At 45.2% G+C, this 25,456-nt stretch overlaps 1 protein-coding gene across 2 annotated transcripts in view; it reads left to right on the top strand.

Moving 5' to 3' along the window:
- Positions 1 to 25,456, top strand: part of DOCK1 (dedicator of cytokinesis 1) — a 493,838-nt gene that overhangs the window by 309,601 nt on the left and 158,781 nt on the right. For both annotated transcript variants that reach the window (XM_072804887.1, XM_072804886.1), the window contains exons 28-29: positions 1,049 to 1,150; positions 7,971 to 8,065. In XM_072804887.1, coding sequence (XP_072660988.1) covers positions 1,049 to 1,150; positions 7,971 to 8,065 — 197 coding nt within the window. The remainder of the gene's footprint in view (positions 1 to 1,048; positions 1,151 to 7,970; positions 8,066 to 25,456) is intronic.

The raw sequence follows: 25,456 nt of genomic DNA, 5'->3' as shown, positions 1-25,456 counted from the left end.
GACATGGACGTATTTGAATATACTGCTTGTAAGATAAGAGTAGGGTTTGTAAAAGAAGGCAGTTTGGGAACTCATGGAAGAGGCCAAAATTGGGGATATGTCTCAAAGTATGTCTCATCCTGTAATTGGACCAGACTCTTACTGGTTTAATGGGAAAAAGTGTATGTCCTGTGTTTCTTAAAACGTCTTTAATTTAGGGACAAATATAGAAAAGCAAGGAAGGCTTTTAAGATGTCCTTCGCCGTGACCCACAGAAGGGATCAATTGCAGTCAGTGGCAACAGGACCACTTGGCCTTCCTCCCACCCTTCAGCGCACGTGTACACACACACACAAATACACACACACCTGCATGTGCACACCGACAGCTGCACACATACCGGCTGCCTCTTCGTTAGCTGCATTGGCCTGTTATTTTCTCCATGTCATGATTCTGTTTGGTGGTTTCTGTTTTCCCTCCCTGCTCTGTCTGCTAGGAGAAACTCTCCTCTCTCCCACTTTACATTCTGATGAGCCTGCATGCCTCCTCACATTCTTCTTGTGGAAAAGAATTGGACCATAACTCATTGTGGAATCGGTGGTGATTGCCTCCAAATTGGCCAAGGGGGACACAGGCAGATTTTGAGAAATAAAAGGCCTCTCTTTGCCACGGCCCAAGAGGAAGGGCTGCACACACATCTCGCCTGGTAATAAGAGAGCAACTTTCCATGGAGGACAAGACATGAGTGTCAGTGGTTTCAATCTTGTCTTTAATTTTTGCATATTTAATGCAAAAATATTTAGAGCTTGTTTTTCCAGGCTGGACAACCATGTGTCAGGAAACATTTAAGGCAGAGACAAGGAGATAGAGCAAAACTCAAGATCATGAGGTGGGAAGGACTGGTCCTCTCATGCTGGCCAGCCAGTCGGGGTGCCAGAGATCGCAGGCCCCCTGCCCACACTCCGTTGCTTCTCCTTGACCGTTTCAACACCAGACTCTTAGTTGATAGCAACTTTTCCTGTAAGTGGTGTTCTCTTCCCATCTCATTGTTCTTTTGATTCCTTTACAGGGAAACTTTGTGGCTTGTATGACAGCTATTTTACGACAAATGGAAGATTATCATTACGCCCATTTGATCAAGACTTTCGGGAAAATGAGGACCGATGTTGTGGTGAGTGTAACTTTGGCCCTTTTTATATGACTGTGTTTGGGGGCCAGCATTTTAGGCAAAACATTGACATCAGTATTTCATGTATGATTTTGCATGAGGACTTGGCTCTAATTGGTTTGATAACCCATCTGGCAAGGGAATCCATATTTCTTAGAAGATGCGGATCCCAACACACGGCCTTGTTCCTAATGCTGAGCTAGGGAGTGACTCAGCATGTAAGCCCAGAAAGAGCTTCCTTATGCTATGGAATCACTGGAGATGTGGAGACGCTACCCACGGAGAATCATCTAGTAACTCCTGTTCACTTATTGATTGACTTCTCAATAGCAGAAGCCAGAGTCTTTTCAGCTTTAAATTATACTCTGGTATTAATTAGCTCTAATCATGGGGGCTCATCAGCGTTTCTCCAAATAATTCTCCAGTCATCCTCAATACAACTGTGTTACAGCTTAATTAGGAGAAGCATAATAGAGGGGAAGTGAGTGCTTTGGAACCACCTCCCTTATGACCTGAAATCCCACGGCCATACGGCAGATGTCTTCCGCAAAGCTACGACCACCCTTGTTGGCAGAGCTCTCGGTTAGATGTGAACCTAATCTCTGGAGTAAAGTGGCACAGATTTCATTTCTGAGACCCCCTAGATTCCTGTGGGATCCAGCAGATGCTACTAATGTTTCCAGAACAAGGTTGGTTACACTTCACATCATTGTATTTACCTTACTAAGGGAGGCGAAGAAGGATACATTTAGTGGTTGTTTTTCAAAGGATCATTTCTAATAAGAAATGACCTTCTTCGTGTTGCCACCCCAAGTGTGTGTGCACGCATGCATGTATTTAAATTTCTAAGGAGACAAAAATGGATCTACACCTTCAAATCATAGCAGTTTTCCTTAAACGAAAGTGAAGGAGCAAGAACGTATAATGTATTTGTGTCTCCGGGTGTTGACTTTTCAAAAACACGGCGTGCAGCCTAAAGGAGGTATACGCTCAGGTACCTGATCTGCATTATATTTGTGTCCTGTCATCCCTCAGCAGTCATGGCACAGTGAAATCATATTTGATACGTGGAACGTCCCATGCAGCCAGTGAATCTTAACTGTATCCCTCCGCCCTGTTGGGGTCAGTGTAAGGAGGGCTGTAACTGAACCTATATGAACAATTTCCTAAATAGCATTCCAGGCTGAATAATACAGTTCTCAGACTGAGAAGCATTACCCATCATGATGGAGGGTATACTTAGGGCTCCTATTAATCATTTGCCCTTTATCAGAATAGTCATAGGATCCAAATCCACACATGCAAACTGTGAAAAATATTTCATCCGAACCATTAAGAGGTGCCATTGGTAGGGAAGCTTCAGTACATTGTGAAAAGTGATTCTACAGAATGGATTTTAAAAATGACTATAATTTTGCCGAAGTCCAAGTCTTGTGCCCTCTCTCCTTGCACGGAGCAGATGATCAGATACTTACTACATGTTGTGGTCCTGATTTCCCGAGAGATTTTTTTTTTTTTTTCTTTAGACACAGCAGTTCAGAAAATCAATTATTTGCAGACGACTTGATTTCCGTTTTAAAATGGCATTTGTGGTTTGGATATCACAAATTCGTATTGCAAGGATTGTAGGCCCTTTTTATTGTTGTTAATCTGTCAGAACCTTTGTAAAATGTGTTCCTATCCATTAACTCTACACAGAAAGTATTGGACTATTTTTCTACTCTGACAAGCACTTACAAAAATGATAGATCATTTTATGTTAAATAATTGAAAGTTAGTTAGTACTACTGCAATATGAAAATAGCCTCGACCGTTTTCTCAGGACTACTTCCTTGTAACAAGTGCCGCTCCAGGTTTTCTGATTTAGCCTTTGGTTGGCTGGATGAGCGATTCCCATCGAAAACCGCAGTTACTATCAGCACCAAAGTCGTATGCTTCAGAGCTGTTACTCTTAGTCTCTCGGATGGCCCCTTGGACCCCAGGACAGGGAGAGAGGATGGAGCACTGTGTGAGGCAGAATGAGTGACCCAGAAACAAACAAAAACGGACACGTAGGGTTCCAGACACTCAGGACAGACCCATCTCTTTAGCATTGGGTGCCTTGCGAAATCTTTACATTCTTCTGCGGTGGAGATGCTGAGCTGTAGGATGGGCTGCTAGCTGTCATGTTCCTGTTGACATCAGGAACGTAAGTAGAGAACTTGCTCAGTCTCCATAATAAGATCGAGGGTGATGGGCAGTGCCCTGGACCGTCTGGGGAACAGAGCTGTCTTGCCACTTGTCTTAAATTGCCACTAGGTGGCCCTTCAGAAATGTTTGTCGAGTGACTGAATGAACAGTGCTGTATCCAAGGATGATGCAGGTAGAAGTAATGCTTGCTGGTTCAATGTTGAGTGAACGCAGAACCCGAGGGCTGTGGGCCTTTTGCCTCCACCGTGGACTCACGGCTGATCGTGTGTCCCCAAGCAGCCTCACCTGTCCTGGTGGCCTCTCCACTTCTAGATTCTAACCTCGGGAAGCCAAATTGACAGGCTTGTGAGCGAGCAGGTTCCTCCATCTAGAACACCCTCTTTCCTTCATTCAGTGTCAGTCCCACCCCTTCTGAGGACCTTGACCTGATATCTGCCCTGGTCTCACCAGGCGGATGCACGCCCTTTGCTCATTTCTCCTTACCTGGTCTGTGGCACTAGGCCACCAGCCTCTACGGAGGTGGTCCTGATATCTCCCAGCTGGGTAGTGATGAGCAAAGGTGCTCATGGGGGTCAGGAAAGCAAGGATGTCAGGTGACCATCCATGCCTATGAAATTCTCTGCTCGTGGGTGAGCCTTGAGCTCCATATGAAGTAGCCGCTGCAGGTTGACTTGCAGCATCCTGAGTGGGAGGAGGAGCCTTGTGATAAACACATTTCTTATTTCTTGTGACCATTTCCTTTAAATGAAGCTATAGCAAAGATACTCTTTACCAGGTGATGAGTCTGGGGAGTACATCTTCTTAGTGAATTCAGTCAATAGTTATTGAACACCAACTTTATTTTAGCTTAGTGGAGGAAGTAGTGGGCAAAGCAGACAAGTTCTGCCCTCGTGGTGCTATAGTCTGGTAGAGAACGTCACCGTTAATCAGGGGTTCCTTCCAACTAACCCTCATTATCCCTGCTGCAAAGGCATGGTTCTTATAAAGTAGTCAGATTAGATGGGGTCAGCTAGTTGTGAAGCCTTTGCAAAGGAGAGGATTGTGGGATATTGAGGAATAGAAGGAAGAGCCATGTAGGGGGGAGGAGGGCATGTCATGTACAGGAACCTGTGCAGGAGGCGGTAGCCAGTGTACCAGGGATGGGATGAGCCTGGACAGGGTCACCAAAGCACACAGGACCCCAGACGCCATGCTGAGAAACTCTGTTCTTTGCTTGCTTTCAACTTTCTACACCATTTGTTTGCTCCTCATTGTTTTAAAATTATTTTTCAAGCATGTATTGTTTTGAGTCAACTGTAGAGGTAATTTTGGAATCGCATGTGGCTGTAAAAAGTAATACTATACCCAGTTTCCCCAGTAGTAACATCGCGCAGAACTATAGCACGGAATCAAAGCAGCATGCCAACACTGATATGGTCCATGGTTCTCGTTTGCATTCCCCCAATTTTACTCGTACTCTTTCCCCTATTTGTGATGAAAAGCTTCAAACATACAGAGAACCTGAAAGAATAGTACAATGAAAACTACTATTCCTAACACCCCAGTCCACCAGTTGCAAGCACTTCGCCATACCTGCCCCTTCTGTGTCTCTTCTGTTTCACTAACTATGCAGCCAAACCTCGTTAAGTGTGTGAGAAACGTGCCTCTCCACTAGGGTCTCAGCTGACCCCTCTCAAGAATCAAGAGCATCCCCAGTGGCCTCATTGTCTTTTCAGAACATAAAATACATAATGTTCATACTCTGATTTTCTTTATTTTCTTTTTCTTTTCTTTTTCTTTTCTTTTCTTTTATTTTTTTCTTTCTTTTCTTTTCTTTTCTTCTTTTATTTTATTTTTTTCATACTCTGATTTTCTTAATTTTTCCCATTCTTTCTGGTCTTTCATTAGAGGCCTCCTCAAATCAGGATCCAGTACAGATTCACTTATTGCATTTGGCTGCGCCTCCTTTATTTCTCTTTTTTTCTAGAATAATCCCTCACCTTGTCTTGTCTTTCTTTGTGCTGCTTTGTAATGGCTTTCAGCGTGTTCCCCTGTCCCTCCACATGTCCTGCAAACTGGAAGGTTGGCCTAAAATTCAAGTTCATCGTTTTGGCAGGAAAGCTTCAAAGCTGGTGTTAAATGCTACCCATCATGCCCGTTAGGTGGGTGGGAATGCCGAGCTGACCATTGCTGACCGTAAGTTTCGTTGCGTGGTTGAGAGTGGGTACCAGCCTGAGCTCCCCACTGTGAAGATATGTGCCCCTTCACAACTATCATGTAATCTTCGGCTGATGCTTAGGCACCCATAGAACGTTGGCAAATGTCCAATCCCCTGACCAGTCTTTATCTGATGAATTTAGCATCTATTGAGGGTCCTTGTCTGAAACACTCTTTTGGCTTAGCAGGATTTTCTTCTGCTGTCAAGACACTTTGTCTTTAGTCTAAGAAATATCAGAAAGTCCCTGGAGATATAGGTTAAATGGGAGATTGGGAAGTGTCAGTGCCTTGACCAGATTTGAGTTTGAGAAGACCGTTCTGGGTCACGGGTGGGGGATTGCGAGGGACAAGAGTGGACATGGGCAGATAGGCAGGGATTCCCCGTTGACAGTTCAGGTAAGAGAGGATGACCTCAATTTAGGTGGATGGGGATGGGGGTGGACAGAAGCAGATGGATTCGTGACAAGAAGATTGTGCCTATGGATTGATGGCTATTGTTAGAGCTGCCCACTTATTATATGGGGCATCCTGTGAATAATCAAACAGAAAAATACAGCAGAAATGGATTCTCACTGAAGGATGACATTTTCCCAGAATATCTCGTATTAGTCCTCTGTGTCCCCTTGTTGACTTGGAGATCCCCGCGTAATAGTCTGCTAAGCCTCATCGGCCGTGGCAGGAGCCATCGGCTTGGCTAGCAAATTATGCAGACGGACAAGGACGCCTTGCAAAACCTCATCTTCCACAATATGCAACATTTTGTCTGATCAGCAAAGTACTGAAATTTAACAGCTGAGCCATACTAATGAAGGATGGGACTGTGTTTCCTAGAAAAAAAAAATCAGGGAGTTGGGAAAATATGCTTCTCTTCCAGAATAATAAAACCCAGACCCTGTATCTCAATTATTAGGCTTTGAGGAGTGATCAGCAAGAAAGCCAGCAATTTCATGCAAATAGAGATGTGGCCAAATTATGGCACTCAGCCGGCCAAATATGCAACCTGGTCATTAAAATGTGAAACTCTAGACAAAGTGGGAAAACCTAAGTGGGGAAATATGAATTGCAGTTATTAGCCTGGGGAGAGAGACCCTGTTCGTTGTGTCCGGGGCCCGGAGCACTCCTGCCTGGTGTGAACTCGAGGTTTGGTGGTCACAGCACGGGCGAGCATAGTCTGGAGGACACGGGGCGGACTCTTCCCTCTTGAAGAGGTCCCAGTCCTGATTCTCGTCTTGCCTGGGAGTGTCTGTTGTAAAAAGGGGGTCACCGTTGCTCCCTGAGGTTTTATTCATGGGAGGGCGCACACAGTAGGCATGACCTGCCAGGACGTGGCACTGCTGGTAAGGTTGCCAAGGAAGTATTTCCCTTGGCACCTCAGCTTATTGATGCCACCGAATTTTACTTGCTCCTTTTTGCAAGAAGCGCTTGTTTAGGACTTTGCTGGGAGTTGCTTCCTTGGCTGCTTAAATTCTGAATGCCACCTTGGGCTTCACAGCCATTGCACCTAATTATGATTCCATAGATTAAAGAAATGAGAAATATCCACTCATTTGGCAACCTCTGGCCACGGCCTCATTTTTCTAAGTGGAGTCCCTGGTGCTTTTCCCCTGCCTGCCGCACAACTTGAGGGAGCGTGTGGACTACCGGGGAGGTGTGCTTTTCAGGATAATTGCTGATTTTGTCCTGGTCAGCTCAGAGCAAGCGCCAAGCCATCAGGTTGAAGAAATTCTCCTAATTTTGCCAGGCAGAGGCTGGAGCCCCTAGGAACCGGGGTACCTCTTCCTTAGGCCTCGAGCAGAGTTATCAACGTGGAAGCAGGGTAGCACAGTGGAGGATTACCACGGAGTACAGCGGGTCATGTCCAAGGTGGCACAGGCATAACTGAGTAGTTCATGGGGTCGGAGCTGCCCTGTGAAAGTGGCCACATGACCACAGGCTCAGTTGGGTATGGTGAACTGACCTGGTGCTGATGGTCAGGAGCTCCCGCTTGAATCCTTTTTTTTTTTTTTTTTTTTTGCCGTTTCTCAATTACATAAGAAAAAAGAATGGCTATTAATACTTGATAGCCTGATGGGCCCTGCTCATAATGAAAAATGTATTTAGAGTAAACCTTACATGTTATATGCGCAAAAAGTACCTATTCCTATCAGCAGAAAGAACGCACATTTGTAACCTGGAGATCTATGATGGCTATTACAGAGACCTACCCAGGTACTGTTTCTGAATATATCCCTGAGAAAGCTATCACAAACAGGAGGTGCTCTGACAAACGGGAAGAAAAAAAAGCTCCTGTGATATATCTTCATTACTTTTTAGAATGTTTTCATTCAGCTTAAAAAAAAAAAAAAAGAGGTCATTTTTTTTTTGTAATTACTCAAGAGGGGATTGGTTTTCTCCCTCTCTTGGTGGGCTGTTGCAATGTTCTGTTTTTTTATTTCAGGATTTCCTGATGGAAACATTCATCATGTTTAAGAACCTCATTGGGAAGAACGTCTACCCTTTCGACTGGGTGATAATGAACATGATGCAGAATAAGTGAGTAGAGGGAGAAAAGCTCCCACCTTTTTACAAGGCGTCTGATTCGTGCCTGGTGGGAACAGTGGTGTTGCCTGGATACCGTGGGGGCTCTCCGATAGTGAACACATCCTCCCCACTCTGTGATGCAAACAGTTATTGTGAGAAACAGACCTGGAGATTGGGTGGTTTCCTTACGCTGGCGCAGGGCTTTGCATCCTGGAGAGATACAGAGCTGAGCCCAAGCCCCCCTTAGCGTAGGTCCGGGGCATCCTCTGTCAAGAGGACGGTTTGCCATCAATGTGCCATCTTGTAACCACATGTGTTTATTAGCCCAAGTGATTTTCACTCTGTCTAGGTTCTTGAACGGTGTTTGCATTTGTCCTATTTCAGCTTTAAAAAGTGAGCATTTTCTTCATACTTATTAAATATTAATCTTGTGCCTTGTTTATCCTTTCCCTGTGTAGGCTGTTGGGTAACTTTCCAGGGCTTGTGTTTTATAATTTCTGAAAGCACCAACAATGATCGTCTGTTCTCAATCGCATAAGATTCCTGGAAGAAATTCCCATTGACCTCCTTTTTAATTTTTTTTTCCTTCTTTCTTATTGCATTTTTTTATGGAGATAATTGTAGATTCATAGGCATTGCGGTTATAAAAGGAAATACAGAGAGATCTGTATACACTTTACCCAAGTTCCCTTAGTGGCAACGTTTTGCAAAACTAGAACACCGTTCTGCACCCAGGGGCTCGGCATTGATGGAATTCACAGATGTTACCCAGATCCTCCTGTTGTAATCGTGCTTGTCCGTGGCGCTGCTTCTGGACCCCGCCACCACAAGGGCCCCTCTTGCCGCCCATCTATAGCACCGCCTCCTTGCCCCTCCACCTCTCCCCTCTCTAAACCCGGGCACTAATTTTTTCTCCACTTGTAAAATTTTTGTCATTTCAAATGCGATGTATTATGCATCACATCAAAGATAACATTTTAGGGTTGGCTTTTTTCACGCTGCTGAATTCCCTGGAGATTCATTCAGGTTGTTGAAAGTATCAGTAGTTTGCTCCTTTTGATTACTGAGAGGCTGAGAGGCATTCCATGGTATGGATGTATCACAGCTGGTCTAACTATTCACCTGCTGAAGGACATCTGGGCTCTTTCCAGTTTGAGGCTATTAGAAATAAAGCTGCCATGAACATTCGCATATAGAGTTTTTTTTGTGAACATAATAAGTTCCTTTCTTTGGCATGAGTGCCCTGGGGTAGGTATGCAGGGTTGCATGCTCTCTACATTTTTAGGTTTTTAGAAACTGCCAGACTGTGTCTGTACCATCTTACATTCTCACTAGCAAGGTGACAGTGATCCAGTTTTTCTGCATCCACGCCAGAATTTGCCATGACCACTATTTTGCATTTTAGCCCTGGTGATCGATGTGTAGTGTGTCTCATTATAGTTTTGATTCGCATCGTCCTTGATGCAGCAAACGATGGCTTGCCACATCATTAAGGAAGCCACAGAGCTGGTTGTAATGCTGACCAGAGTGAAAGGCAGGCCTGGTGCAGAGTGCGGGAGGTGGTGGGTGTGGAGTCTGTTCTCTGCCTTGTGACGCCACATGTGAACTTGCCCTGCATCTCTCTGACGGAGTAGCCGTGGCCTGGTACCCAGCCTATCCATTCCACATCCCTGGGATGGGGCAGTGGGGTGCTGCTCCCTTAAAGGTCAGATGTGATTCACATTTCAAGTTGTTGGACTCGTGCCTCTGATCCCCGGGTTCCCATGGGGTAAGCTGTGAAGGAAGGCACAGCCCCACTATTGATTTATGCTATTTTATAATGAGTGAGTATCTGTTTTCAGTTCTCACATGATGATTGCTTCCTTCCCTCTTCCTTTTATTTTGTGAACTATCTGAGTATGACTTCAGAACCACATGGACGTGAAAGCCATATGGCCTTTGGCTCAAAGTGTGGAGCACCGTGCTCAGAGTCTCCTTCTCTGGATATTTGATCCAGCTTCTCCTGATATGTTCCACTGTTTCTACAGTGAGAAGGTAGCTTGACCTGTGGTCTCCAGAACTGCGTGTTCCCTGCACATCAAGCCAGCCTTGTCCCTGTGTCCCTACTCCCTAGTGCACGTCTATAGCGCCTGGATGCAGGACAGAGATGTAGATGTGTGGTGGCATCTGGGACCCAAACCTTTGCATCTCGCCATAGGGAGGAGAGTTTTGGGGGCAAGGAGCCATCTACGAGGGAGAAGCCACGATCTAGCAAGGGATCTGATGGCCACTTCTGAGGATAAAGTCTGGTGTAGGTGATAATAGAATTCGAGTCTGGAGCGGGGAGTCCATCCTGTTCTGTTGCTCAGGGTACACAGAGGCTGCAGTTTCAAGAGACAGCTTGATAAGGGACAGACCCTGAATATAAAATCCCTATGGTTTATTTTATGTTGTACATAAAATGTAGTACGGAGCCATCTAATCTAAAATCCTAGTACTCTGAGGCCGAGCCATCCTGCTGATACTGCTGCTTCTGGCAGAGCTTTCTAAGATGAGCAGCGTTTGTGTGCGTATGTGTATACTTGTGTGTGCGTGTGTGTACGTGGACGTGTGCATTGGAGCTTGTTGGTACCAAGCCAAAGCCCTTTGATTTGCGGAGATTCTGGCTGTGTGAGGCTCAGACCCCTCTGGGTTCCCATCGCACTTGCCACATTCCGTAGGAACAGGTCCCCAAGCCAATGTGGGTAGCAGAAGAGGAAGCCACAAAGGAGTCGTGAACGCACAAGTTCGGGCAGCAGTGATTGTAGTCTTCACTCTGGAATCCCACTGCCCCCGAATGCTGTCCCCTCTCTTGAGTAAATAATACTGGTTTTTAGAAGCCGCATCAGTTGGGTTTGGCAGGAAAAGGTATTACCTGTGCACCAGCAACTAGCTAAAACCTCAAGCTATCTCAAGGCATCTAGGTTAGTGACTCTTCAGTTTTCTTTAATGTTCTTGCTTAACTGCCAGGCTCAGAACGAAGATTTTATTTCCTTGTTCATTGAATCCAGTCATTCTTTGTGATGTGTTATGTGTTTGCCTCCTAGGACTGCAGATGAGCATTTGGCGCGCTTTCTGTGTGCCAGGCGCTGTCGTGGGGAGAGTACAGTAATCGTGCCGTGATTCCCACAGCAGCACTCTGAGACAGCTGGGGTTTTATGCCCATTTTACAGATGGGGAGATTAAAGCGTGGAGGTTTGGTAACTTGCCCAAAGATACAGGGCTGGCAAGTGACAGGGCCAGTATTTAAATCCAGAGCCCACTCTCTAAAGCATCCTGCTTCCTTGCATATCTCCTGCTTTTCAAAGAGTATGTTGTTGTATTTAACCCTGGTGTTCTTTCAAGTGTACCTTTCCTGAGAGATTTGTTACTTATCCGAGTGGATGTTAAGCACAGAAGTCAAAGTGTTCTTACCTAGCTTTCTTCCCCGTGGAAAGTTTATGCTGCTAAAGAGGATATCATTTATTGCCGAAATTCATGGAATTTTGCTGCTGTAAACTTCTAGAAGAACAAAAGCTCACTAATATTGAAATAAAATAATTCCCTGTAGAAATTACATAGATACCACATAGCATTGTTTCTGTGATGTTATCTATGTTTGTCTTTTTCTTTAAAGATTTTATTTATTTATTCATGATAGACACAGAGAGAGAGAGAGAGAGAGAGAGAGGGAGGAGGGGCAGAGACAGAGGCAGAGGGATACGCAGGCTCCATGCAGGGAGCCCGACGTTGGACTTGATCCCGGGTCTCCAGGGTCACGCCCTAGGCCAAAGGCAGGCACTAAACTGCTGAGCCACCCAGGGATCCCCTATATTTGTCTTTTTAAAAAACCTGTAATTTGACAGCTCAATACCTTCTCCGTTGCCAGACTTCCATGCTCTTCCTCTTCCTGGCATGTGTCAGAGACCTCCTTGCATCCATAGGATAAGCAGTGATTCCCAGAAGCTCCCGCAGTTCCGTATTTATGTTTTAATGGCACAGCTGGACGTGCAGTTTTACCATCCACAGCTTAGAAATTGACAGACTCAGCCCCTGCGGTCTCTTAAATGTTTGTGTGCTTGTTCAGCTTTGTGTCTGCAAATGTAGACATGGGGCTTGTCAAATGTAATTAAAGATGGTGCCCATCAGTTCTAGAGCAACCACTTGTAAATCAGGAATCAAAGTTCTAAGATCCAGTGAAAGTCCCAAGGACAGGAGTTACTTGATTGCTGTGTTCAGAACAGCAACGGACTGGTGATGGCCTGACATTACAGCTCTGCTCTCAGATATGACAGTGCCAGATGGTAAGATGACATTTAAGATAAGCACGGTTCAGATATAGTAGAAGTGTGCTTCCGTGTTATCATCCAGAAGTGCTTTATAATCTTCCCCGAGGCAAGGAAAGGCTAAGTCTCCATGTAAGATCTGAGGCTATATTGGAAGCAGAGACCTTCTCTGTTAACCTTTAAGTACTGGTATCCATCCTTGAGCTCATATTAGCCAACCTTTTTGGATTTATTCTTCGTGGTGTGCACAGCAGAGTCTAATATTGAGGACTCATGCTGTGTGGCTATCATAGAGTTCTCTTTGGTTGTTAGGAGAAGGGTGACCACTTGTTTGAGTTTCTGTGTCTCTCTTTTAGTCTTAGGACTTCAATTCATCCCAGTAGTGTGTTTGTACACTAAAAATCCCAAGCTAGAATTTTAAGGCATGGGAGTGTTCTTGGAGGCAGTGAATGTACTCATTGGTTTGACTGAATTCCTTTTTCACCTTGGAGAAAGCATTTGTTGTAAACTGCCATAATTTCACTTGGGAAAGGCATTTCTATAGTCCACCCGGGGTGGAAAAAAGGGCAGTGGTGAGTTTAATTTTCAGATTTTGAAAATTTAGACTTTCTAACTCATATAATGTGTATAACATGCAACAAAACCCTTTCCACATTTGTCAACCGTTCAGTCAATCTTGCAACTGAATTTAAAAAAGAAATTCAACTACCCCGATTTGGATTCTCACTAGGCCTTGTTGCTTGTGTCCCTCTCTCAGGATAAAAAAATAAATGAAACCAACATTTTGACCCTCAGGTCATTCATAGCTTAGGTCATAAATAGTGATGATGCATCATTTTTAAGTGTTCCTCTGTATTATCACTGATTTGGTATCTTGCGTTTCTTGCTTTCTTACACATTAAGCTGGGGCCTCTTTGTGATTTGTGGTTTATATCCTACATACTTTCATATGAGACTTGGTCCGTTTTACAAGGAAAGGTTTGTAGACCCTGAAAATAGAATAGAGCATGGAAAACCATAGAGAAAACATGAAACTCTCTAGAAGCCAAGAGACGCGAAACTGCCTGGAAGACAAAGCAAAAAGGAAAATATAACGGGTTGCAAAATCGTCACTCGGTGATAAAAGAGTTCCTTGCAATTTGTCAGGGGAGACTGACAATTTATGATGTAGATCCTCAAATGACACATCAAGCCAGAGAATATCACAGTTAAGGAACCAGATGAGAACTCAAAATTCTGCCCGCAGTAAATGGAAGAGATTATCATTTCAAGTTTGAAATGCTTAGGATGTTGCCAGTTGGCATATATTGGCCGTACCAGAGCCCGGTCATAATTGGACCTGTCTGAAAGACTAGCTTATCAAATACAGAGGATTTTGCTGACTTGCCAAATATAGTCTTGTCTAATTGTTGACCATTTAAACATTGAAGACCATCGGTCAGAAATGATGGCCTGGTTTTATTTTACCTGGAATCAAGTTAATCTTATATTTGTCCTTAGAAACCCTGAAACTGTGTCTCTACTCGGAATTTTTGAGATCATCATTGCTACTTTTTTGATGGGTCTAGGTCATGTTTTTGATCATGGCCTGTCCCAGGACAGTCCAGGCTGATGCTTGTACAGTCTGCGTTTTTCATCAGTTTTCTGTCCGCTACAGCGTCGGTGCGTTTCAATGTGGCCTCTTCCGTTCCTCCTTCTCTTCCCTGTGATTCAGGAGTCTTGTGACCAGGTTGCGTTTGCCTCAGTCCATTACGTTTCCACCAGCCTAACATATTCACACACTCATAATCGCATGTGGCTCCTTGCGTGCGGTAAATTTCCCATGCATATTTTTATAACGTAGTCATTTCTCTCCGTTTAAATACAGCACATTTCCCCCACTCAGGAGCAGTATCCATCAGATGTATCAGAGTCCAAGATGGCAAGCTCATGGATGTTTCTGCCAAAATTAATTTGGCGTGTAGTCAGGACAAGAAAGCGCCTTAAGCCTTAGAAAGGTATTTCTACCTTTGAGATGCCAGGCTTCTTAAGGATAAATCATGATAATGCTCAGAAAGCAAATTTGCAGGCTACGCTGTTTGCAGGGACAGCGCCATTTGGTTCCATTGCCGTGGAAGGATTTTTGTCCTTGCTAGCACTGTGCCTTGGGCTCAGAGCAGAACAAATGTGCCATTTGCCTTAGGGCAAAAGAAAGAGAGGTGGAGAGGTCCCCACTCGCTGGGAATCTGCCTCAGGGGTTAAGACACCAGCTAGCTGAACGTGGTCGAGTCTGGGGGGACTGTTTTCCTGCTCAATCTCCTCTTCAGGAAACACCTCTCTCTTGGAAGGGCACACAGCTGAAATCTTTTTGCAAGTTGAAAGCACAGATATAAAGCATTTGGGGCTCAAGAGACTGTTGGATTATTTCTCCTCAACATCTTTTTTTCTTTCCTTTGAAGCCTGGGGTTTTAGTTGATGTTGTTACTTTTAATTTAATTTATTTTTTCAACTTCCTGGTTTCCTACTGAGGTTTTGCATATCCAATGGCTTGAAGATTTTAAGCACACCCTAAGAATCATTTTTTCCCTTTGAAACTGTACACGGCGCTGTTGACATAAACACCGTCACAACACACTTGCTGAGGACCACAGGAAAAAAAAGTAAATATTGTTCTGCAGGGAAGAAATTGGAATTCAAAGTCAGTATAATGAAAATATTCTGGAATGAAAATTTCCCCAGAGCTCAGCATGGCCACGTCTTACCCAGCTCACACATGTAATAATGTCGGTCTTTGAACCTTGATGCTCTCCACAGAAATTGGCGTAACCTGAGATGTTTTGCTGGTCAGACCCCGGTTTGCACACACAGAGGCACACGCCTGCCTCCTTGTTTGGGCTAAGCCAGTGTAGACCTGAGCACATTTCTGTCAAGTCTCCTGGAGAAACACATGAGGTGTTTCCCTGGGGCTGAGTTGGCCATCTTCGGCAATGGGATTTCAAGACGGAGATGGATTCCAATCTATTAATGGCACCCTGGATCCCCCAGCAGGAAGAGGACCCCACCTGCATGATACTTTGCTACCAAATTAAATACTATGGCATTTCCATAAATTATTTTCGTATTTTCCATATAGTTATTCTCTGGCATGCGTGCTTTTGCTCTGTGCTTAATAATTAAGCTTGGCCTGAAATTAAAGCAAATAATTCCAGATCTTACCTGGTTATTTATAACCAATTTATTGCACGTAACATAGATCTTTTATCCAGTTGGGTTTTATTCAGATTGCCTCTTTATTTAATTCAGAGATGAAAACTCAAACTACTCTCAAAGGAATGGCAGTGATGAAGAGCTCTTAGCCAGGACTCTCATTTAGGGAAGCTGACTTCAGAGGAAAGTTTTGAAAGGGCAAAGTCTGTTTAAGAATTCTCAGAGCTGGTGCACACCTTGCTGCGAGCTCGTGGCTGGTGTTGATGAGGCCGTCTGCTGGCACTTAATCCTGGAGGACGTACTTCACTTTATAAGAAATGAAGCCAAGTGCGCTCTCTGTTTGATGCATGAAACTTCTCTCGATGCGCAAGACAAAATGGAGGAAATACATTTTATTAAGGTCAATCTCCAGACCCTGCCGTCCTAAATGTTTACCTCCAGCGCTCCTGGGACTTTGAAGAAATCATGTGCAATGTAAGACCCTGTGCTGGTAAACTTTTATTGTAAGGCTAGGATGGGAGGAGGAGGAGACAGCCAAGGTCAATTGAATGCCTGCTGAGTTGCTGGCATGGTCTTGGTACCTTTCTCGTGGTTCTCAACCATGGGGGATTTTGTTGTCTCCCCGCAGCCACGCCCCAGAACGTGGCAGGGTACAGACACATTTGTTGCTTCACTCCTGGGGGAATGAAGGCTGCTGACATCTAGTGCGTGGACACCAGGGATGCTGCTAAACATCCTTCTAGGTGCAGGATGGCCCCCTTCAAAGAATCATTCAATTAAAAAATGTCAATAATAACCACATTTTGTAGATAGAAAAAACTGAGTTTCAGTGATATTAAATCATTAATAGAAATATATGTGATTCATTTCGGTGATCTTCTCTTTATTGACACATTTCTCAGCCACCCCTCCCTGTTGTAGGACCCCAGCAAAGATAGCATCCCTTACAATAAACGCCAGTGGCCATCCCCTGAAGATGCTGGGGATGACCTTTCTCTTACTGAGGAAGCACCTGTGAACTGGAGGCAGTTTCCTCCAAGGTGCCCTGTCAGGTGCTCCAGCTTGCAGAGCCAGCCTTAGGAGCAAGGAGGGTGTGGGGTTAGGGTCACACTGACATGAATTTAGATCCCAGGCTCACCACAAACTCACCAGTATTTGTCTCTTATATTTTTGATAATATCCATTCTAACAGATGCAAGGTGATATTTATTTCACTGTAGTTTGATTTGTGTTTCCCTGATGATGAGCGATGTTGAGCATCTTTTCACATACCTGTTGGCCATTTGTTTGTCTTCTTTGGAAGAACGTCACTTCTTTGGAAAAAGGCCTGTTTTTACAACTGGATTGTTATTTGTGACTGAGTTATATGAGTTCTTTATATATATTTTGGATAGTAACCCCTTTTTTCTGAATATTTATGCCTTATCCCACTTTCTGTCCATACAGGATAAGAACTTTGTTTCAGATAAGCATGTTACAGATATGTTTTCTTATTCAGTGACTGCTTTCTCTCTCTCCCTCCCTCCCTTTCTCTCTCTCTCTCAATAGTGGTTTTGTTGGTTGACATTAAACATTTTTATTTAAATTTTTTTCTTAAAAAAAAAAATCTTCAAAGACACTTGCACAAAGAAACGGAGCAGACTTCCTGCTGGGGAGTTGGTTGTAACCAGCATGGTAACTGTCCTGATAGAAAGGGAGGCTGATGTTACAGATTCTCTCCATAGGGGAACCTCTGAAATAAAATCATCTTGAAGACAGAACATGGAGTCACACCATTCATTACCATACTCTGGCTGTTTTCTGGACAGGAGATCAGAAATAAAATTGAACAATAACTTTATTATGATTTCCCTCCCCCCGAGAGTGGAATATTTAAATTTTTAAAAGATCACATATGTAATACATTTTCAGACTAATAAGGAAATGATAATAAAATTTAATATCATTTCTCCGTAGAATCAAAATGTCAACAGGATTGTGGCATCTTCTGTACATGTTTGTTCATAGAAGATGCTTTTCTATTTCCCTTGCTTGCTCTATTTTTATGGAATTCTGTACACCTGTGTGTGGATCTTTGATGCCGTGGTAGGGGGAATCGCCCCTTGTCATTGCGGTGGCTGGTCCGTGCCCAAGACCCTGCCTGGCCCAGAGCAGGTGCTCGTCAGACAGAAACCACCCAACTGGAAGATGGTCAGTGCAAAATACTGTCTTATTACGAAGTCAACCATTAAAGTCCGTGATATGTTTGTAGCAATGCTTTTCCAGGAATAAAATCCTGTTCGCCAGTTTATATTTGGGTCCACAAGGAAATAATTCCAGGTACAGGTATCCAGTGAACAAAATAATACTTCTTACTCTCTTGAAGATCTGTTAATGATTTCCTGAATTGAAAGTTGTCCTAAACTGACCACGGACGTGTGAGGCTGATGCCCGTTGGTCCCGGCGGGGCCGGCGTCTCGAACCTGCAGGGAGGCTGGTCTCTTGCTCCTGTTACCTTTTCCACTGAGACTTCCCGGGAGGGTTTTTACTTAATACTGTACCTGTCAGATTCCCAGAGCTGCAAGTGAATGGAAGATACAAATTATACTGTAAAGTGAAATATTTCGTGTTATCCTACAGTTTGGTTGATTTAGGAAGAAAATGAACGCTGACAGCTCGGTCTTTTCAGTTCACTGGATTCTAATGACTCAAAAACAAAAGCCGAAAGCCTCTTTCCCCTATCGCTGTATCAGAGATGCTCTGAGTCACTCTCGTGCAGAAGACCCACTGCCCTGCAGCTCCGTGTCAATGATACAGAGGACCTGAGCAAGGGACAGGCAGTGCTAAGTGCAAATATTTGTAAATATAAATATTAAGCGTGCCCAGCAGGGGAAGGAGCATGTTAGCTGTCTGGCCATCTGGGCAGCTTTTTAGCACTTAACACTTTTCTGTGCATGCAATCTATTTTTCATAGCAGCCGGGGCCTTTGCCCATTCTGTCTGATGTGTTGCCCTTGCAGCATGGGGCTGCCTGGGATGCTGAGTTTGGGGAGAGTCGATTAGAGGAAGCCCCCCTATCTCTCCTGTTCTGTGATTGTTCTCGATGGCCTGTCTTCTCTTCCTGATGCATTGTGCTCAGGGAAAAATCCCTGAGGTTTCCTGTGAAAACTAGCAAATCCTAAAGGGTCGGTGACGGGCACGGAGGGGGCACTTGATGGGGTGAGCACTGGGTGATATGCTGTATGTTGGAAAATTGAACTCCAATTAAAAAAAAAAAAAAAGAAGAAGTCCTTTGCATTAAGAAAAGAAAAATCCTAAAGGGTTAGAGTGAGTTCTTCTCCCATGATGGAATGGGACGGGATGTCTGTTTGAAAGAGGTGGGTGACTGTTTGGTTAGGCTGTGCTCCCTTGACCGAGGCCAAAACACAGACACTCCCCAGTTCGGATTTGCTATGGGGCACTTTCTGTACCTTGGTCCTGGCTGCAGAGGGGTTGGACAGGTGGCAGTCTGGGAGCTGGCCTCCTCGAAGCTTCGCTCAGCCTCCAGGGGATTAAGAGGTCAGAAATCTGATTTGATTCTTCAGAAGGAATGTTATTGCTCAGCTAAAGTAAACGGCCATCTCAATCCCCATCTGAAGCTGCAGCTTATTGTGTGGATGGTATTTTTAATTAGCCATTAACCTGCCGATGATTCGGAAATGGAAAACAGGAGTCAAGCTGAATATTGGGCCGATTGCTTTATTTTTGATATGAAACCTGAGAATTAAGCTTGATTTAAAGAGAATGGAGTGCTTCCCTTTTATGAGACACCCAGAGGTAAACACGGTCTGCCGGTAATTCACGAGGGCCTGGCTTTTCTGAGCAGCATTTGTCAGACAGTTGGTATTCTGTCTTGGATCCTAAGGTCTCCAAAATGTGGTGCATTATGAAGTGAGTTTCTAATACTGAGAAAAAAACGTGAGAGAAGGGAAATGCCCTACTTGTTATTTATATCCTGTCTATAGAGTGAATTTGGGGTGGTTCTCCAGCTTAAGGAAACCATACATACAACCCAACACCTTAAAGTAACCACATGGATAGATGGGAATCATTGGGGGACGAGTGGACCGGAGGGAGCTCTATGGGAACCCCGCACGTTGTAAAGCACCTCATTTTGCCTCCAAATCTGGCCAAGCCCAGCCAGATGAGGGACAGTGTTGAGTTCCATCATCCCTGGGGTCTGATCAGAACGGTTCAGACTTTCTCCCACTGTATTTTAGTGTTTTCCTGACACTAATTTCTTTCTTCTTTTCCTTTTTAAAAAGATTTTATTTATTTATTGAAAGAGAGAGCAGGTGCACATACATGGGAGAGGGTAGAGGGAGCCCAGACTCTAGCTTGGCTAGATCCCAGGACCCTGAGATTATGACCTGAGCCAAATCCCTGATACTAATTTCTAAGGAAATTTCTTATGCCATCCTTGGAGGCTGGGCAGGAGTTGTTTTGTTTTGTTTTACATAATTGAAGATGCCCGCCATGGCAGATTTGAAGAAGTGGTACAGACCTTCTTTGTGTTTGATTTGTTGTAATCACCTGGTCAGAGTCAGGATGGAGAAGTGGATGCTGGTCCCGTGATCATCTTTCCCAGGTTGCTAAGGTAGGGTCATACAAGGAGCTTGCTTTGCAGGTGGGGAAGCATGCCCCCTTCACAGCAGGTTATATTTTGTTTTCAACACACCTGGGAGTTGGATGGCCGTCGGAAAGTGGTTTGACCTCCCCGGGGCTGCTTGTGGGTGAATAACAGTCTCGGAAGATTCATGGTGGTGTATGCCAAGAGCCCAGCACAGAGTACCTCTCCACAAAGGCTGGAGGGAGTGACCTCCCCAAGCTCAGATTATCATTACTATATCATTCTTGCGTTAAGGGGATGCAGGGGTCAAGCTTTGGGAGCCTGGAGAGCAAGTGGCTCATGAGGCTCTGGTCTCTTCCTCTCCATTGTTAGCTGAGTGGCCTTTGGTGGTGGTGGTGGGGGGGGGGGGTCAGTGCAGCCAGCTGTCTGCACTGAGCACTCAATCCAGTGACTCCAGTTAGTGGATGGACAGCAGTCCAACATGTGAACCGCAAGTGGTAAACTGTTGTGACTCAGTGTGTTCCTTCCCTGGGAGATCCTGGCCCTACCATGCCTGGGTGGACTGGAACCCCTTTGTATTTAAGTGCAGTGCCACTGACCTGGGAGAGCATCCTCCTTCACTTTAGCCTTGAGTCTCGTCCTGGCAGAGGGGGCGAGGGCGATGGGGTCCAGCCATGGCTGCATACCCCCTGAGATTCTGGGAGACCGTTCTCTGCAGTCCCTCCTAGTTGCTCCAGTTTCATTTACAGAGCTGCGGGGGGTCAGAGCCAAAGCCCTTTTCTGGAGGGACAGTGAACTGGTCCCCAGTGGCTATAGAGGAGCTGTGGGCCTCCTCATCGGTGGACTGGGTCCACTGCACAACACGCCCTTTCAACAAGCAGCATCAAGTGTGCCAGGGTTGGGCCGAGTGAGGCCATCATCAGGGCTGTGAGCATTTCAGGGTTCTGGGCATGAGAAAGAGGAGGAAGAATCTGGTTGCTTTAGAACAGCCTCCGATCAGCTACTTAAAGGACCCACTGGGTAGGATCACCTGGCTGTGACCCCAAATGATGAAGCTTCAGGCAGATTTTGCAGCAGTTGCCTTGAGACTCGTTAAAAGTCTTGAGTCTAGACTTAAGGGGGACTCTGTTTACTTGGTGGGGTTCTGATTTGTTCTGTGAGGGACAAGTCAGGATCACAGACTCCCAGAACAGCATGTCCGAGGCTGACAGGTTTGGGAGGCAAGGTCAGAGCTTTGCACCCTTGGTCACGTGGCATCGCTGTGATGAAGGGGAGACGAACAGGCGAGGTGCCACCCTGTGCTGTATCCTGGCCATTTCGGGGGTGTGCTTCCTTTTCTCTCTCTGTTAATTGTTTTAATAATTCTGTTGCTCATAAAAAGAATATTTACCTATTTATTAAACTTTTGATTGTGTTAGTGCGCTGTGGGAAGCTGTGGTTGGTGCACTGAGCCCCGTAGGTAGCAAGAGAACGTACTTTAAGTCCTATCGTGAGGGTGTCAAGTACATGGTGACATCTCTTTTACACAAACAGATCCTGGTCGGCCTCAGTGCCGAATTTTCACTTTTCTTGAGTCTTTGTTTTTTTCAAGTGATTTCCCTTTAGATTTCTAGATCCACCTTCTTGGAAACCAATTTCTGCTTCAGAGTTGAGCTATTCAAGGACAGATCTCCTCACTAACGAGAGCTGCACACAAACTTGTTATCAAATGGATGGATGTAGGGATAAAGGGGGATCCAGAGGTGTCTCCAATCTTCTGGAAATCCTCCACAAGGAGAACAAATAAGGGATAAAAATAGCATGAAGCTTTCAAGTTTGCCAATTCCCAGCCTTTATAATTGGCAGTCTATTTGCAGAAATTACACTTTCCACAAACTGCTTGGGGTGACCTTCGTTTTCCTTCCATGAACATTGGCCAGCGTATGGCTGTGTGTCCCACCGCTGCGTTCACTCTGTCCAGCCGCGGCTTACCGGGTTTGCTAGGTCTCCTCCCTGTTGTCCTCACATCACTCATGCTCTTCCAGTTGCTGAGATCTCTCTGTTCCAGACCTCATTTTTTTTTTTCATACCTTCACGGTACTCATCATCTGGGTTTTTTCTCTGGGTTTTGTGCACCTTTCCTCCACCTGAGATTATTTGATACGCATCATGTTCAAGTGAATATTGCAACTCCTCGGCACACAGCTGCTCCAGGGGGGGAAAAAAAACCAACCAAGAGGCAGTGGGTGGTCTCAGAACATGTAGAGGGATCAGCCCCAGGGCCCAGGATCCAGGCTCTCATAGAAGGCACATCGTCTCAGGTGACTCCCGTTAATTCTGGAGTTTCAGCTTCTTCATTCCTGAAGTGGAGAAAATAATGTTTTGCAATGAGCGTTTCAGAAGACGTAGAGCTGAAAACTGGCCTGCAGCAACTCACACTATATTAAGGGAAATAGCAAAGAATTTGATGCCTGTGAATAAAGACTTTTCTAAAAGCACGCTGACCCTCGCTGCAAGAGAAGACAGAAAGAAGTCGCAAGTAAACAGAGGATAGAGCTTTTGTCTTAACTACATGTGAACATCTTTAACTCAGCGTGATGTCCTCAGGCACAGATGTATGTGCGATTTTTGTGTGATGCTGTGTAATGTGAGCAAATTTCACTTCGCTTTTTCACGCGGCTTGGATTGTGATGTGCGCATATATTCTTGCTCGTGTGTCAGTGCCTGTCGATTGATGGTTTATTATGGGAAAGGTATGGTTCTGGCTCTGGGGACATAGAAAGAAGGAGGCAGAGCAGACCCAGCCACCAGGAGCTCCAGGCATTTCAGAGTTCGGGGTATCTGGGAAGGATGGACAAGAAAAAAACTGACGAGCAAATTAATAAAGCTGAGTCTGACCATGAGAAGAACTTCAGACAAACCCAGATTGAGGGACCTTCTGCAAAGTACCTACCTGCCAGGCTTCTCAAAACCATCAAGGTCCTCAAAGACAGAAAAAAATCTAAGAAACTGTCACAGCCAAAGGGGCCTGAGAAGACATGATGACTGTGAATGACATGGTGTCCTCGGTGAGGTCCTGGAACAGCAGAAGGATGTTAGGAGGAAACCAGTGAGCTCTGGGTGGGTCATGGGGTTTTAGTTCATAGCAGTCAGGCATGGGCACCGGTGGCTCAGTAGGTTAAGCATCAGGCCCTTGATTTTGGCTCAGGTCATGATCTCAGGGTCATGAGATTGAGGCTTGAGTTGGGTTCTATGCTCAGCAAGGCATCTGCTTGAGATCCTCTTGCTCCCTCTGCCCTTCCTTCCCCACCCCCACTCTCTCTCTTTCTCTCTCTCAAATAAATAAATCTTTAAAAAAAATAACAATGAGGCAGTGCTGGTTCCTTGATGGAGTCAAATGTACCACAGCAACCAGGGAAACTGAGTGAGGAGCGTAGCCTGGAACCCTGTGCAACTTTTCTATGAATCTACAACTATTCTAAAATTTATGTTATTCCAAACTAAAAAATAAATAAATAAATAAATAAATAAGAGAGGCGCCTGGGTGACTCAGTGGTTGAGTGCCTGCCTTCTGCCCAGGGCATGATCCCAGGGTACCGGGATCGAGTCCTGCATCGGTCTCCCTACAGGGAGCCTGCTTTTCCATCTGCCTCTGTCTCTGCCTCTGTGTGTGTGTGTGTCTCTCACTAATAAATAAATAAATCTTAAAAAAAAAAAAGGAGCAAGTTGGCAAGTATCAGGTGTTGATGAGGATCGCTCAGATGATTTGAGTCGGGGTGCTGTGATAGACTGGGGGGTCATACCTGAGATCTGGCTCTCAATGAAGGGCTCCCAGGGGTGTGGCAGTTAAGTTGAACTCTAAGTGGTAAGTCGATGCCAGAATGTTCCAGAGAGAGCAGGTGCCACCAAGCTCTCGGGTAGAAGGAGCAGAAACAAGGCTGCTTTACTGTTTTAACAGGGCTTTATTTTGAGGTGGAAAGTTGCACACTTTATTTTCATGGTTTTAAAAATATTTTATTTACGTATTAATTATTTTTAAAGATTTTTTTTTTATTTATTCTTGAGACACACAGTGAGAGAGAGGCAGAGACACAGGCAGAGGGAGAATCAGGCTCCATGCAGGGAGCCTGACGTGGGACTTGATCCCAGAACCCTGGGATCACGCCCTGGGCCGAAGGGAGGCGCTCAACCGCTGAGCCACCTTATTGTCCCTTATTTATTTATTTTAGAGATGGGGTGGGGTTTGCAGCAGAGGGAGCTAGAGTCTCCAGCAGACTCCTGCTGAGTGCACAGCTCGACACGGGGCTCAATCCCATGACCCTGAGTTCATGGCCTGAGGTGAAATCAAGAGTCTGATGCTTAGCCGACTGAGCCACACAGGTGCCCCAATGATGGACACTTCAAAACAGAGACGTGGCATCACTGATCTGTCTTTTCACCTACCTGTTTGGTCGGCAGCTCAGAGCACAGGGCCCAAGCAGAAACCGTGAACTGGAGTTAGAGCCCACAGAATAGTCTGGGGAGGAGAGGCCGTGGCCAGGGCTCAGGTGGTCTTTGGAGAGAGAAAGAAATGAAGGATTTAGGGCATGTTTTGGAGATTGGTCAAGTGCACTGTTCCAGACTGTATGCAGGGAGGGAAGGAAAATGAAGAATCAGGAAAAGTTGTAGGGTTTTGGAGTGGAGCTAAAGGATTGATGAAGGATTCAGTGCGAGAACCGAGAACCGGGTTTAGGGGTGAGGCTCACTCACTCTGTCCTGGACTAGCTCCGTGGTTCTCAGCCTGGTTTTCATTATCACCCTCCTAAGGAGGATTAGATTAGATTTACATTTAATTAAGAGACATTAAATGCTAAGAAACAAGCTTTTGTAGGGGAGGGCATGCTTTAGAGGGCTGCAAGCCAGTGTAATGTCTAAGATGTTCTTTGCCTTCCCTGAGAACCCATTCTCACCCCCTCGGGGGAGACGTTGACCCCATGGAAAATGCAGGGCCCAGTGAATTATGAGGTGCTTGGGAGGGCGGAGGAGGGAGAAGTTCGGGAGCAAGTGGAAATTTCAGCCTGAAGTTCAGAAGACAGGTAGTGTTAGAAGGTCCTGAGTGGGGTGCCATTAGCATTTAGATGATGACTTTGAGGCCACCTGGCGAGTGACCGTAGCTACAGAAGAGAAGCAGACCAATTGAAGCCCGGGTCACCCTCATTTTTAGGGGCTTAGCAGTTGCAGGTAAGTCAGCAAAGCAGTTTCAGAGAGCAGTTACCAATATCAGGAAAAGTCAGGAATGAGAAGACGGTGTTACAGTGAAGCTGCTCGTCCTTTCTGCCACCCGGGTCACTGCCATTAGGGACCAGAGTAGCCCACCAACCTGCAGGGC

This window comes from Canis lupus, chromosome 29 (genome assembly GCF_048164855.1).
Source record: "Canis lupus baileyi chromosome 29, mCanLup2.hap1, whole genome shotgun sequence".
NCBI classification, from domain to species: domain Eukaryota; kingdom Metazoa; phylum Chordata; class Mammalia; order Carnivora; family Canidae; genus Canis; species Canis lupus.
Note: the sequence above shows the minus strand (reverse complement) of the source record. Positions and strands in the feature narration are given on the sequence as shown.